Source organism: Tachysurus vachellii, chromosome 10 (assembly GCF_030014155.1).
Source record: "Tachysurus vachellii isolate PV-2020 chromosome 10, HZAU_Pvac_v1, whole genome shotgun sequence".
Lineage (NCBI taxonomy): Eukaryota > Metazoa > Chordata > Actinopteri > Siluriformes > Bagridae > Tachysurus > Tachysurus vachellii.
This window is the reverse complement of record NC_083469.1, coordinates 21,158,802-21,175,425: the sequence shown is the minus strand read 5'-3', so window position 1 is coordinate 21,175,425 and position 16,624 is coordinate 21,158,802. Positions and strand designations below refer to the sequence as shown.

General features: G+C 39.9%; 1 protein-coding gene across 1 annotated transcript in view; it reads left to right on the top strand.

Annotated features, from left to right (window-relative positions):
- LOC132852815 (formin-like) overlaps nt 1-16,624 on the top strand; it is a 69,875-nt gene that overhangs the window by 14,398 nt on the left and 38,853 nt on the right. Inside the window, exons 4-6 of the mRNA XM_060880262.1 lie at nt 346-1,052; nt 3,315-3,456; nt 12,008-12,095. Coding sequence (XP_060736245.1) covers nt 346-1,052; nt 3,315-3,456; nt 12,008-12,095 — 937 coding nt within the window. The remainder of the gene's footprint in view (nt 1-345; nt 1,053-3,314; nt 3,457-12,007; nt 12,096-16,624) is intronic.

The window sequence follows — 16,624 nt, the reverse complement described above, 5'->3', positions numbered from 1 at the left end:
AGTGGTCGTGTTCTGATCTTTTCATTTACAAATTCTGACAATCATCTTTATTCTTTCTAAGAACGCTGATATCACAACCAAAGAATTCTTTTATGCTGTGCTTTTAGTTTAATCATACACTCTAAAGCTGGCTTAAGATGAAAATCTTTGCACTTAAGTTAAGTCAAATAAGTGAAAAAAAAAAAGTAGACTTCATAAATGACCTGATGACCTGATTACTCCAAGTCATATTGTATGATTAGCTAGCTACAGAGTGGCATGTATATCTATTTATGGAATGGCATTGAGTTATCACATGTCCCCTAACACAAATATCTGTCGTATACCTACACTATGTACACCCAGGCTGACTCCGAGCTCCGGGTGTTCCAGCTGCGTGGAGAGCATGCAGTGGCTCTTACCCGACTGCAAGAAACCATTGCTGAACTTCAGAAGGATCGAGGCTATACACAGAGCAAGGGAAAAGTGTGCGATGCCTGTGTGTCCACCGAGGACGACACATTTCTCAAAACCTATCGCAACGTTTGCATCCAAACCGACCGGGAAACTTTTATCAAGTCCCCTGAAAGCGAGAATGCCAAACCTGTTCAAAGCCTGCCTCGAAAACTCGACCTCGACTCCATCACCCAGAATCTGGGCGTGGTACCTGGAGCACCGCCTCCACCACCTCCTCCTCTGCCTGGCCAACTGCGCGTCTCACCAGCTTCAGGTTCTGCACCAGCACCACCACCCCCTCCTCCTCCTCCACCACCACCACCACCACCACTACTACCTGGATCAGTGCCACCACCCCCTCCACCTCCTTTACCTGGAGCCGGGGCTGCACCACCGCCACCTCCACCCCTTCCCGGAGCTGGTCCTCCACCCCCTCCTCCTCCACCACCTGGATTGCCAGGAGCTCCACCCCCACCTCCACCTATTTCAGGGGGTGGTCCACCACCTCCTCTGCCCACCTTTGCAATGGCAATGGAAAAACCACCACGCAAACCAGCAATTGAACCAACATGTCCAATGAAGCCACTCTACTGGACTCGGATTCAGCTTCAAGACAAGTAAGGACACTAAATTGCCTATGCTCGAAACCACACACACACACACACAACGAAGACATGTGTACGTAGCTCACAATTATGAGGGAAAATGCAGTACTTGTTTTGAAGTGCCTGTAGTTTATACAGCTGAAGGGTTTGGAGTGGCAGCATAGGACTTCTGTTGCAGTAAGTGGGATTAAGACAGGATCTACGTTGCATTATAGTCCTTCATCACTTCGGGAACATCAGGGCTAAACTGGATTTTCATGTTAGCCATCATTGCTAAGGTAATATATTTCTGAATTTAAACAAAAGCGTCAAGGTTATGTGTACAATTCATGACACCATATAAGTCACAATTTTAGGCACGAGCACTACTTTTTAGCCTTGTGAGCCTTACACAGTATTATTTATAATATATCGAGTAGCGATGACTCCACACAGAGTATCCCTCAAAGGGAAAAATCTAAACCGTGTATACATTGGCTCACCTCCAGTGAAATGCTTTCACCTTGAGGAAAGAAGCAAAGCACATTAGAGCTTTTTCAACCAGTTTGATAAATGGAAGGCGAATTAAATTCCCATCACATCCATTTGTGTTGAACACAACCACTGGAAACAAGGTTCTCCAAATGCTTCAGATTAGTCGGACTTGTTCTTAATTGAATCACTGGCAGCATGGTTGACTGCCGTGGTATTCTATCCGTGACCAACTACTGTACTTGACCCTTGAAATGTTTTAAAACCTTATTTCTCGCTTGTAAAGTTCTTTAGTGAAAGTGGATGAGTGCAAGGGATAACTTGTTCACTAGGGTACAGACTTATCAGGATACCATCAACCTAAATCTCTGTTCAGGTTTATTTTAATATACACAAAACAAACAGAGAAAGTAAGTGCTAGTTTAAGTGTTTCAGGAAGAGGTCGTTCGAAGATAGCCAGTGACTCAGCTGTTCTGACTTCTAGTCAGAAGTTAATTTTACCACCTCAGTGCCAGAACCGTGTCCTCACATATCTACGTCATTTAAGACAAATAATAAACCGGGTTAAAAAGCATTTTGATATTTAAGAAAGAATGGAAGGAGTCTCAGGTGTAACATTAATATATTTTACTCTAGCTCCCTCAAAACATCTCAAGTTTTTATTGAGATAGAGAGAGAGAGAGAGAGAGAGAGAGAGAGAGAGAGAGAGAGAGAGAAACTGGTAAAAAACGACAACAGTTTGTTACCATTATAAGAGGAACTAAGTTCATGGAGCTCATGGATTTTCCAATTATATTAAATGTACATGCACTAGTGCTGCCAATACATTCAGTAAATAAAATATTGTTATTTTAACAAATTGTAGTAAGAATAAAACACATGTTGTTACTCTTACAATTTCAGGGTGGCATCACTACCAATGCCGTTGATTATTTTTCCATTTCTATATACTTTTTTTTTATTGCATTGTATCAGTTACGTAACTGCAGGTATAATTGCGGATGAATTCGTACAAATATCTATTTTGGAATTCTGGATATGTGCGTGAACCCACATTCTTTAGACAATTGATAACAATCTATCCTAAAGAAACCATTCCATTAAACTGTCCTTTGTGAAATAAGATTTATGCACTACTAAGCCCCCTCTGGCTTTTCCTCAGTCAAGAGCCGTTTATGTGAGCAGATGGAAAGGAGCTGCTATATTATCTGTGGTTTTGATAAATTTCTCCTCCTTTCAGAAGGACAGAGTGAAAAAGGAAGGTAGCAATGAGGAGTCAGTGAGGGCAATGTTCGTCTCCCCCTCTGCTTCTGACCAGGCAGCTTGTTTGTATTAACCATGTTACTGAGCAACAGGCAAAATCAAATACCTCTCATGCTTAATGACGCAGTCGTTTTGGAGGAGAGAGAGTGGTTCTCTGCAGGCAAATACAGTGCTTATGGAAGAACACTTTGGACGTTACATTTCTTTGACACACGTGGGACAAATTTGTTTTGTTTTGGGGTTTATTCGTCGTTTCTGTGAAACCCTCTGAGCTCCGCATTCTTATACTCACTTTCAGCAAAAACATTTCTCCTCATCTCAAAAAGTTTAAATAAACTTTGGATGGAGGTTTTAAGCAAAAGAAAAGCATTGTTTACAACGGGGAGAGAACAGCTTGCCTTGGTATTTCTAGTGGTGCCTAATCTGTTCTTTATAATCCTCCCTTTTCTGTCACAAACTGTTGCTCTAATGGCGTCTGAAACATTACATATCTCTACATGCTTTTTGTACAGTCATACGGCTGGTGTATCTCTTTTCCAGTAATAACACGCTGTGGGAATCTCTTGAAGAGCCAGATATCGTTGACCCAAAAGAGTTTGAAGAGCTTTTCTCCAAAGCCACAATGCAGCCAAAGAAGAAACCTCTTTCCGACACATATGAGGAGAAGCCCAAAGCCAAGAAGGTATGTCTCCACCTCCTCCTCCTTCTCCTGCTCCTCCAAGTATTTGCACCAAATTAAGAGGTTAGGGTCTCTATTTTCCCCATCTAATGACCAGTCATCTGTCATGGTATATTTGCTGGACCTTAACTGAACTGGACACACAGGCATTAGCTATATAGTTATTTATTCCATGGAATCACTTAAATGATGATGGAAAGCTTTACCACTAGAGGGTATTTGAGACACACATCAAATCATATTTCTGCTCCACTGTGTTATTCATAACGCTCCTCTGCGCCTGACACGGCCGACGATTCTTTTCGGCTTTTTTCGATCTCGCACTGTTTGTTTGCTGCACCTTATTATTTGATGTACAGTTTAATGTGCCATGCATACTGACACCGAACCAAAACCGATTCCTGTGAGCACATAAAGTTTTCTGATTCTGAAACAGGGTCATTGACGAGCAATTTTATAGCTATACACTCACTACCTACCTCGGGTCACGGGGAGCCTGTGCCTATCTCAGGCATCATCAGGCATCAAGGCAGGATACACCCTGGACGGAGTGCCAACCCATCACAGGGCACACACACACACTCTCATTCACTCACGCAATCACACACTACGGACAATTTTCCAGAGATGCCAATCAACCTACCATGCATGTCTTTGGACCGGGGAGGAAACCGGAGTACCTGGTGGAAACCCCCGAGGCACGGGGAGAACATGCAAACTCCACACACACAAGGTGGAGGCGGGAATCGAACCCCCAACCCTGGAGGTGTGAGGCGAACGTGCTAACCACTAAGCCACCATGCCCCCTGTCACAAAGCAGTTTTATAGAAATATAGAAATCAGGATAGAAACAATACATTTAGGAAAAAAAAAAAATTTGAGGGGATCCAGATTGAAAAATAAACCTATTCTCATCTGGGTGACGTGATATAATTTTAATTATAGTAAATATTATTGAGGGAATGACTCTCTGCATACAGTATTCACAGCTGCTATGCCTAATCCTGCTATGGCAATATAGATATAATCTAACTGCATATCCAAATCACTGTTTAATATCTCTAAACATTTTTTGTTGTTACCAATTTCATGGTAGCCATAAGCTGAAATGTGCTGCCTCGAATTGGCTTCAAATACTGTAGTTGGATTAAGGGGGGTTGGATGAATAAAAACAAGATCTTTGTAAAAACAACCTTAATAAAATTGAGGTAAAAATCTGCACTCAATTTATTTGAATAGAATTCTTTCATGTATTTTTTATGTTGCAGTTAAAAAAAAGTAAAAAAAAAAAAAAAAGAAATTACTGATTTAGAGGTAGTGTGGGTATGTGGGTTGGAAGGTTGTGAGCTCAAAACCCTGGTCCACCAAGGTGCCACTGATGGGCCCCTGAGGAAGGCCCCTTACCCTCAATTGCTCAGTTGTATAAATTTTTGCTTTATTATAGAATAATATACAGATTGCATTATTTGCACATTGCTTATACCAAGATATTACAGAGTAATTGTTTTTTGAAGGTTATATTTAGTACCTCAGTGCTGTTGAATGGTCAGAAGGTGGTGATTTTTATTTTTACACTAAGACTCAGACTTGCACACATCTTACAGACTTTAAAGCGTTTTATGTATGGAGCATTTTGGTACAGTAGCAATCAAAGGCAAAGTTTAAAACTTCGATTTTTTTCTCACTCGATTTTTTTGTCAAGCTGCATTTTAACTTATTATTACATTAATAGTCAGTCTCTTAAGATTTTGTGGAGTTATTGTGTGATCGTCGCAGCCAAAAACGCATGATTTTGCAGCAGCTTTTTTCTACATTTTGTGTGCATTTTTTATTTTTTTTTTGGAAGAATTCACACTTATACAATCACAGTATTCTTTCATTTTAAACCTCTACCAGTGAAGATGCCTGGATATTTTTTTCTAAGATAGCTGTACTCATGTTCAATACATTTGAGGGTTTTTGATGATGTCACTTCGGATAAGCGGTAGAAGATGAATGAATGAATGAATGAATGAATGAATGAATGAATGAATGATGATGCTTTGAACATTGTCTTTGAGTTTGCTTGACTTTTCTAGATTGCAAAAATTTGTAGGAACTAAATAGAGAAGGAAAACAATAAAAAATATATATATATATAGCTATAGCTCTATAATGTTATATATTCTTAAATGTTGTTGCTGTGGTTTGAGAAGAAAACAACACTTTGGCACTTGCTGTTATAGGAAACGAAATAGCTTCAGGTGGTAACTGCATTCCATTACGACGTCATTGATTACTTTCCTATAACCGCACACCCCTGTTGTGTTTTAGCCCTCGTTTATATGGCTGGTCCCATAAACACTCTGTTGTAGGGTTCTACATATAGCTAAGTCCTCGCTGAGGAACAAACCACAGAAGCATGTAGGACTGTTGTGATGTTGCACTGTATCAGTGTAGGTAGTGGGGGGATGTAGTAGCTTAGTGGTTAAGGTGTTTAAATCCCAGATGCCACTTCTGCACCCCTGAGAAAGGGCCATAACCCTTATTGTAAGTTGCTCTGGATAAGGAATCTGCCAAGTGCTGTAAATATAAACGAATAGTGGGGTCAATGCCATACAAATACGTCTGATGACACCATGTTACATGTTAAAAAACTGTAAAGAACAATAAATGAAACAAATGTTTTTGGTGTGATCATCTGTTTTATAAAGAAAAGGGGTTTTAGAGTTTTAAATAGTTTCTTGCAGAACCAGCTACAGTTCTTCTGTTGATTTTGACCTTTACACTTGCTTATTTTTGCACACAAAACGCAGCAGCTTCGATTACGTTTTGTCTGAAAAGTGGTCTCTCATATCTCTAATATGGTGCAAACGCTTTTCTGTTACAAACTAATATAGTTTGTTTTAAATGTTTGGACATTTAAAATCTTTTTGTACTGACTCAGTAATGTAGAAATCATAAAATAAAAATCTATAACAAAGTTTGTACTAAAAAAAAAAATTTGCTGTAAGATTCCAGCCCAGACTGTGATGTTCCTTTCAGCAAGTCAGCACATTGCCTGGCGTCCAGACAGCTCCACTGGCCCTGTCTAGTCTTGTCTAGTCCTGTTTCAGATCCATACACACTCTCTTTCTGATCAATCAGTTAGGGCACCAAGTCGCCTGTGTGTGCACGTCTGGTCACTCTGTCCTCAGAGTTGGCCTCAATTAATATGAGCGCAGACAAGCAGAGGACTTGCCAGCTGTCTGTTGCCTACAGTCTTCACACGCTGCAAGGCTAGCACTACATCACTCATCGCTAGTTTTTTTTCCCATCTAAAAATACTGTTCCAATCTGTTTCACTTTTTCCAACGATCTCGCTTATTATGTCAGCTTGAAGTCGTTTAAATATTACTTATTTTCTCTACATGAAAAGATGAAGCCATTTTTTTTTTTTTGGAACAAACTCATTATAGCACAGTGAAATTCTTTTCTCTCCTATCCCAGCATGCCTGGAGAAGAAAGGGTTTAAGGGCCTTACTCAAGGGCCCAACAGTTGCAGCTTGACAGTGCTGGGGTTTAAACCAAAACCTTATAATCAACAACCCAGAACCTTAACTGCTTGATCCACCTCTGTCTCTGCTGGATATAATGCACTGTACTGGATATAAAATATAAATCTATAGCATATTTAGTTTAAATCAATAGCAAAATCTCTGTTAAAGTGTAATTAAAAACATTTAATAATAAATGAAATACTCACACATAGCATGTGACCTCCTGCACTGCTTCGAAGCGGATGTTCTCCTCACTCTCTCTCTCTCACTCATTTTCTACCACTTATCCGAACTACCTCGGGTCATGGGGAGCCTGTGCTCTCTGTGATCTCAGGCGTCATTGGGCATCAAGGCAGGATACACCCTGGACGGAGTGCCAACCCATCGCAGGGCACACACACACTCTCATTCACTCACGCACTCACACACTACGGACAATTTTCCAGAGATGCCAATCAACCTACCATGCATGTCTTTGGACCAGGGGAGGAAACCGGAGTACCCGGAGGAAACCCCCGAGGCACAAACTCCACACAAACAAGGTGGAGGCGGGAATCGAACCCCCAACGATGGAGGTGTGAGGCGAACGTGCTAACCACTAAGCCACCATGCCCCCCCGGACGTTCTCCTAACAAACGTAATTGTTCAGAGTGGTTGGGGAACCAACGGTTCATGTTAGCAACAAGTATGTACTGATATAAAACATTCTTTTATGTTCTGACTTCAACGGTCTTGGCTTTGTATGTCTTTTGCTCTCCTGTATATATTAACAACCCCACTGGAAATAACAAATGGAAAATGTGATATGAATGAAAGAAAGCCAGGAGTCCCATTGAACATAACAGGAGGATGTGAGGAAGAAAACATCTCAAGCTTCGTTGTTCAATATTTAAAGTTGATTGGATGAAATTGGCCGAGACGACTTGAACACGTACAAGCAGAAATAATGAATGACAAGCGGTTGTTGGATAGCATGCATGCAGATGTATGTGGAAGAACAAAATCTGGAGTGTAGTAAGTAAGGGCTGTTATTAAGCTTCAACACTGTGTCAGGTAAAAGTGACAGATGAATATTGGCACGGAAGTTCTTGGCAAGGCGCTGCAATTTCCAAAAGGTCGGCTAAACAAAAGTAACACGTTTACATCTCCATCTTCTTTTTATTTTCAATTGTATATACTTCAAGGTATAAATAGTTTTTCTGCGTCACCCTTCCAAGAAATGATGGTTACCGGAAAAACAAAAGATTTCGCTGTGGAGAAATTTCAGAAGGGGGGCGGCTGATTCAGACAGTCAGACCTGGCCTAATGTCAGTTTCCTACACTGACCACCCGTACACTACGTTATAGGGGGAAAAAGCCAGTAGCTGATAGCAGTTAGGTGCATCAGGATTGGTTCAATGGGGTCTGAGGAACGATGTAGGGGTTGCAGTGGGATTGTGTGCATTGGCATCGTCTTTCTCAAATATTTAGCTGGGAGTGATAACAGTGTCTATGTTCAAGTGTTTCCAGGTTGCTCCCTTATCTCTTGCCTCAGGGCTTCTTTTTTTAATAATTGTATATATATTGATCATTATGAACATTGGGTTTCTCTGTGAGTTATTTTTTTCCATCTACGGTCCCGATAACAATGCAAGTATATATAATAATTGCTCTCAAAACTGACAAAAGAACAGAATCTCTATACACAACTAAATATGTTAGTTGTGTAAGGGGTGGGAGGTTGGTGTATGTGTGTGTGTGTGTGTGCGTTGGGTGGGGGTGTTAATTCGTTTCATGTGTCCTTTTACACACAGTGTATATTCTTGAGGCCTTCTCTCTTTTTCTTGATTATCATATGAAAGAAGAGGAGATGACATAAAGTGAAGGAAGTCTCCGTCATCTCAGTCCACTGCACCCAACCTAATTGCAGGCATCTGGCTTCACTTGTGACGAAGGGATGAACACAGCCTTTGATGAGGCTTAAAACCTGGTTTTAGCACATTTTTCTTGCCCTGGTCAGTATTGTTAAAAATAAGAATGCATTATGCATTGTCGAAGAAAAATGTTGTCCTAATGTCTCTGTTGTTCTGATACAGCGCTATAATACGTAGCCTCATATAAACATCACACAACAGTTCTAGTCACCAGATGAATCACGTTTAATACACCGTTTGTATAATAATAATAGCAGTCAAACAAACAGAAGTTTTAATTGGTTCTGAGATGATTTATGGGCACGATCACCTCCTGTTTACTAAGCAGTTATTTAGGCTAAGCTTTTACGCCTGAGAGTGGGATCCGGAGATGCAGTATGTGGTTCTGTGTCAAGATGCTCTTTGGCAGAACATTTTGGTAATTTGGTGTGTTTGTGTGAAGAATTTTGGCCTCAGTTTGTGCTAAATGGTATTGCTGTTGGTGTTGCGAAAGTTAGTGAAACACCATTAATAACATGGTGTTGTCTGTGTCTCGTCTTCCCATTCACAGCTGGTGCTTTTCTCTATTCCTGATGTTGACTTAGTGTTCTGTCTTGAAGACTTGAAGACAAAAAAAGTCCAATCTATTGAGGATCCACACAATGTTGTGCGGGTGGTTTAAATGTAATGGCTGATCTGTACCTTTACATGTTCAGAAAATTAGGTTGTTATAGGCCTTCTTGTGGTGATAGTGTGAGGAGTTTAGCAGTCTGAGAAATCTTTGGAGTTTTCTGAATTGAGAGGAGTTTAAATTGGATGGTTTTTTTTTTGTTTGTTTGTTTTTTTTACCTCACAGAGATGTCTCTGGGTAGATCTATACCAGGCATGTCCCACTGGACGGAGACCCAGGAGAAATTGAAATTCACTTTTGTCTTGGGATCCCACAGGAGGAGCTGGAATCTGTGACTGGGGTTAGAGCCATAGTGTCTAGGATGACCTTCTCAGCCTGTTGCCACCGCAACCCCTGTCAGGAGAAGCAATGACTGAATGTACAAGCGAGACGTTTTTACTTTCCAGTAGGAGTGAGCAAGCTTCCGACGTGAAGCTCCCGAGACAAAGAAAGCCCAGGATTATCAGCAGGAACATTTATTCTTAGTATCTGCCTGGTCAGACACAGAGAGCCTATTAGTTTGAGTATTTTTGGAAATTGAAAATAAGAGAACACTAGTACAAAAAAAGCTGCATAAATCTCCATTATTGACCATGCTGGACATTACTAGCTGAGATTAATGAACTCCAGTGTGGGAACAAAATGTCAGTCAAGGCTATTCTTACTTCAGAATTAAATCCGAATACTGATAATATATTATTTCATGACCACCATATTCTCTAACAAACCAGTTTATGCTAATTAGGCATTCGTAGCCTGTTGAATTGTTGAATGAATTTCTATACAGTATAAAGCTTGTAACTGCCACTGTCTCATAGTGTAAACTTAATAATTGAGTAATAAGTGATTCTTATATTTGATGCAATCAGCAACCTACTAATTTCACAGGCAAACATTTGATTGAACATAATTGGGTGTATTTTTTTGCTATGGAAATTGTTTGCTTTTCTAAAGACTTGATTGAATCTCCTCTACAGTAGTTTGCCACAATGCCTAATCGGTTAGCTCTGCTGAGCACTAGCCCCACTCGGTCATTGTACAACACATGATTTATAAGCCTGGTTAGTTTTAACACGCTAGTTCATTAGAGGTGTTAAGAGAGGCACTCCTGCTCTTGCAGTGTCTGTGGGAGGGGAGGCCAGGGGAGATCCCCGGTGACATTAATAATGAATGCAGTAGCAGCATGCCCACTTTGCTGGCTGTAATGCAATACTCACTTTAAAGACCCCTCTTGCTGATTCCCACTGAACGCCTTGGTAGCTCAGAGCCTGCAAGAGCGCTCAACTGCTACCTAATGAATAAGTCTGAGACATTAACTTTTAAAGTGGGGCTTTAACTTGCCAAAAACTGTTTTGTCCTTTATGGGGATATTCACTCATATGTAATTGTGACCATGTGTAGGGACAAATAAAAATCCTGTAAATTTATAGTTTGTTATAAAATCTGTAAGTCTGCTTGTCCAGAGCTGAAAGATGTTCTTTTATGGTTCTTCTGGCTTTGCTTCTTTTGTTCCCAACTGCATCCAAATTGTGACTATAACAAAATGATTTTTACGTTGCATTTATGTTTCTATACAGTATATAAGCTTAAAATAAGCTCTGATAAGTGATAAAGTACTATGATTGAGAGGTGAGCGGTCAGATGTGAAGCTCCTAGGACAAGAAAAGACCATGTTTATTAACAGGAACATTTATCCCCAGTAACTGCCTGGTGGTCAGAGTGGCTTAAATTAGCTTAAACTAGTTTGAATCTTGCCGTCAAGTCCAAAAGATAATGTGTAAGCATGATTTTAAAAAAAAATCTACTTACAGAAATTCTGTTTTATTTTAAACAATTTATGATCTAGCTGAGGTTGAGGAACTAGCACAGCTAGAATTCATGAGTTTCTCAGTGTTTTCAGAGGCATAGTGGTTAAAAACCCTCTGGTCATACTAATCATACTAATCAATACTGAGCCATCTGAATACTAATCATATGTTATATGTCCTTAATATTGTCATGTCCTTAAGCAGAGTGACTTAATATTGTTTCTACAACTGAGCAGTTGATAATTAAGGGCCTTGCTCAATGGCCGAGCAGTGGCTATTAGGGGCACCACCTGGGTACCACCACTTTTTTGCACGTTGTTCAGGGGTTTCCTCCAGATACTCCCAGACTTCCTCCAGATATTCCTCTCCAGTCCAAAGACATGTGTTGTGGGCTGATTGGCTTTTTATAAATTGTGTGTGTGTGTGTGTGATGTGTTTGGTGTGTGTGAGAGTGATCGTGCCCTGGGCTGGGTTGGCACTCTGTCCAGAATGTCTCCCAACTTGAGCCCTGTGTCCCAATATCAATATCACAATGTCAGATTAACCTGAGTTATTAATGGCCATAAAGATATTTGTAGCTATAAGTTCTTTCTGTTTATCCACTAGTACATAATAAGCCTGTGTATTCCTTCCTGACTTTTGGTCATGTATCTGCATTCCTTTCAGAAAATCAAGTTATTAGATGGGAAACGTTCTCAAACCGTGGGGATCCTAATATCCAGCCTTCATCTGGAGATGAAGGACATTCAGCAAGGTGAGAACAGCACCCCTACACACAACCCTTCTAACCATTTCCTGCCTTTCTTAAACGCTTCCCGCTCTTTTAATTAGACCGCAATTCACTTAAATCATTGGTTGCGGACTTGATAACTCACAGATGGGTCAATTATTATTATTAACAGGGGAATATGTGAGCAATGAGCAACTGTAATTTTCACTGATGTCTTTTGATTTATTTCCAGTCACGCTTTTTTTTGTTTCCCTGAAATTCCTACATCTGCAGTGAGTGTTGGTGTCATATGAAGGAAAGTGTGTGTTTGTGTGTATGTGTCTGGGGATTTGGTGAGTAAGCGTGCATGTAGTGCAGGAACGAGTGCTTTTTAGGGAAAAGAGACTTTTTCCCCAATTTGGGAAATATACATAGGGTGAATGTGTGTAGGTGAAGGACAGAAAAAAGAGAGATACAGAAAGTGAGAGGACAGAAAGTTAAAGCCTGGCTGTCTGTAGGGAGGGTGATCTGGTTATTTTAGCTGGTAACACTCTTTATAGCTCTAATGGGAGTGAGGCAGTAATAATCTGTGTGTGTATAAATCTACCATCGCTGAACACACACACACACACACACACACACACACATGCAATTAGCCACACACATTCGGGTCCACGTGACATTTTAGGTCAGGCAGCCACTCTCTCTCTCTCTCTCTCTCTCTCTCTCGCTCTCTCTCTCTCAGCATGACCCCTTAATTTGAGGTTTGGGAAAAATACAGAGTCTGAGTGTCACAGTAAGGGGAAGTTTATTGTTAAAGATGTTTAAGAAGATAATTGCTTCTTAGCTTAACAATTTAAACTGACACAGTTAGTATTTGTTGCATAACCGGGTAACACACAGAGTGAAACTGGTAAAAAGAAAAAAAGAGTAAAAAGACTTAGATTGCACACACAAATTCAATGACCACTACTTATCTTGGACCTCCCATACACAAAGCCTTGCATGCGCACTGGTCCTCACTCAAGGTGCAAGTAGTTGATGTCCTTTGATCTACTGGTGTGAAGAAATTTCCAGAACAAGTCATCCCCCCCTTGCCCTGTACACTTCACACACAGCAGTCATCTTTGCGTGACTGATCAAACACTCAGCATGACAAAAACCTTATCCACATCTGCTGTACTTGTTGTCAGTGAGATTGTTAGCACATTACAAAGCTCAGCAGAGGAAAGCAGATAGCTGCATTGTTATTTGGAGGATATGAGTGTCTGTATAGGGGAGCCATAGATTTTGTCATCATCGCCTTCTCTTCTCTTCTCTTCCCTTTTCTTCTCTTCCCTTCCCTTCTCTTCCCTTCTCTTCTCTTCTCTTCTCTTCCCTTCTCTTCTCTTCTCTTCTCTTCTCTTCTCTTCTCTTCCCTTCTCTTCTCTTCTCTTCTCTTCTCTTCTCTTCCCTTCCCTTCCCTTCTCTTCTCTTCTCTTCTCTTCTCTTCTCTTCTCTTCTCTACTCTTCTCTTCTCTTCTCTTCTCTTCTCTTGCAATATAGATAATTATAGAACTGTGGTAGTTCTGCATGTGTGGGTTTTGAGGTTAAGCAATTACAGGCTTTTGGCCATGACCCATGGTCTAAAGGCTTAGTCCCCTATGCTTACTTGCTTGTGTTTGTGTGTGTGTGTGTGTGTGTGTGTGTGTAAAACCATAAGAGAGACTGTAACTATTACCATACTCATTAACATTCCCTGCATCTCCTACTGTAGCTTGTGCTGCATAATGAAGCACATTACACTAACAGTATCTAAGTGTACAGTATGACATATATCTTAATAATTCATTAATTTATTTATTTGTATCTTTAAATCCAGACAAACTCACTTAACAAAAGCACATCTCTATCTAAAAAAAAAACTGGAACAATGACTGAAATGAAATATAAAAAAAAACTTAAAGATGGGAATTCAATAAAGAACTGCACCAGACATAAAGGATTTAAAACTTGGTTATTGGATATTTCCATATAAAATGTGAGAACGATGGAAAAATACATTCAAATTGTTAAGTTGAGCACAATTGTGCTTTTAGTTGCCTTCATAGTAACATATATGTTGATAATAAATTATATATTTTATATATATATATATATATATATATATATATATATATATATATATATATATATATATATATTCATTCATTCATTTTCTACCGCTTATCCGAACTACCTCGGGTCACGGGGAGCCTGTGCCGTCATTGATCTCAGGCGTCATTGGGCATCAAGGCAGGATACACCCTGGACGGAGTGCCAACCCATCGCAGGGCACACACACACACACTCATTCACTCACGCAATCACACACTAGGGACAATTTTCCAGAGATGCCAATCAACCTACTATGCATGTCTTTGGACCGGGGGAGGAAACCGGAGTACCTGGAGGAAACCCCTGAGGCACGGAGAGAACATGCAAACTCCACACACACAAGGCGGAGGCGGGAATCGAACGCCCAACCCTGGAGGTGTGAGGCGAACGTGCTAACCACTAAGCCACCATGCCCCCCCTTATATATATATATATATATATATATATAAAATAAACCAAAATTATATATTTTATATATAACAAACAAATATATATATATATTCGTATCCGTAGTCTTCAGATAAACAAAGTGATAGAGTAATGATATTATCAGAAAATAAATTATTTAAAGTGCTTTATAACTTTACTGCAGCTGAGACTGGCTCCATATGGACAGCCTAGAGATACAAGAGGTTTCGGTGGATAGTATCACTTGAGAAACCATGTAAATGGCTCTGGACCTCAATTCCCACAAAGAGTTTTGATCACTGAACAGTTGATAGAAAGTATTTTTGTTATACGAACGAACCGAATGCCGTTTAAGTCTGGAATGTCTGGAAACGTATTTAAAACTTGTATGCGCCAGTGGAAAGCAAAGCAAAGCCAAATTTTCTGAATTTTTTTTTCAGTCAGCGTAAGTTGTTTTGAAAGAGTCAACCCACGATACCAACCCAGCGTTGCCTTCGTCAGGCTTTTAATAGCTATGTGATTTTTCACACGTTATTTTGTTTACAGATTGGAGCCATGGGTGGTCTGTTCTATTTTTAGCCCAAGCTTAGCAGCAGGACTTTGTGTTAGTGTTTGTGGGTTTTTTTTTGCTGTTTTTAGATTTTGTGCAAGATTTAGTGAAGACATAGCACCATTGGTCCCAAGAAAGTTAGCAAGAAATCACTAAAAAAGCAGCCAGTACAAGATCAAGCGATCTTACTAGAGAGAACAGATAACCAGCGTCTACCATTAGCACAATCTTCGCAAAACAAATTCAATTTATGTCGAGGTGGTACTGTATTTGAGTATAACATGTTCTCCTTACTTCATTGGTATTGTAAGGTAAACATGGATTTAGCAAATGCAAGTGCAGACTTGATTTCCAAACTGGAAACAGAACAGTGAAGCACAAACTAAAATAGCAAAACATTCACATTTACACCATTTGGCAGACGCCTTATCCAGAGCGACGTACAAAAGTGCAAAACACAGACTATGAATGAGGCTAGAGACAGAGATGTACTGAAACACAGGAGGTTAAACAGGAGTGCTGATCAGGGAGAAAACCGAAAAATCAAGTGACACGAGTGTCGTTATCATATGATATGCACCGAGGCTGATGGGTAATATAGTCTGGTGATTTAGTAAATGGTGATTTCTCATTCGTTGGCTGTAGCATGGAGGCGTGGTGGTACAGCAAGGAAGTGTTATGTCTCTCATCTGTATCTATTATGAAATTATGAGTTATTATGAAATTGTTTTTCTTTCAGTTTACCACTATAAAGTAAAACCATTGTACAGATCAAATTATAAAACATATCACTATCATAGCTGTCCATGTTTGCACTCATTTTCTTTATTATTACTTGCTTTATATTTCTGCTGTTATATAGTATTACCACATGCTTTATTATAAGATGCAGAATTATGAAATATGAATTAGACTAAACCAAAATTAGATTAAACCACCGGTTTTATTTTACTTTGGGTTTGAGACATTGGGAGATACTGCTGTCTTTAAGTAATATAAATGGTATTGTTATTAGTGCATCAACTTTGCACAGACACCTCAAGACTTTGCGCCTGTTCAGACGAAAAGAACATTGTGATCTGCTTGACGTTGCTGTGTTTCTATATCAGTTGAACCGATATGGTATACTTCACGGTAGCCGTATCACCATTCGTGAAAACCCGTCGATTGCACCATTGATGCAGATCCCATTTGGTTTGAGTTTATCATATGAATCAACATGCCATAAAAAGTTCGGGCCTGGATTATGATACAAACGTCGCCGAAGACGATTCCGGCGCCTCAGTTGCACTCCATGGAGATCCAGTATTTTCAACAATTGCCTGATTGTCTCTTGTGTCACCACATAGCCAGTCTGAATGCATTTCAGATGCATCATCTTATATCCGTGAAGCATACCATATCGGTTCAACTGATTAAACTTGAAACTTGGGACATGTTTACTTCCATGCAATCCACATTAAGTCGTTAATTAAGAAAA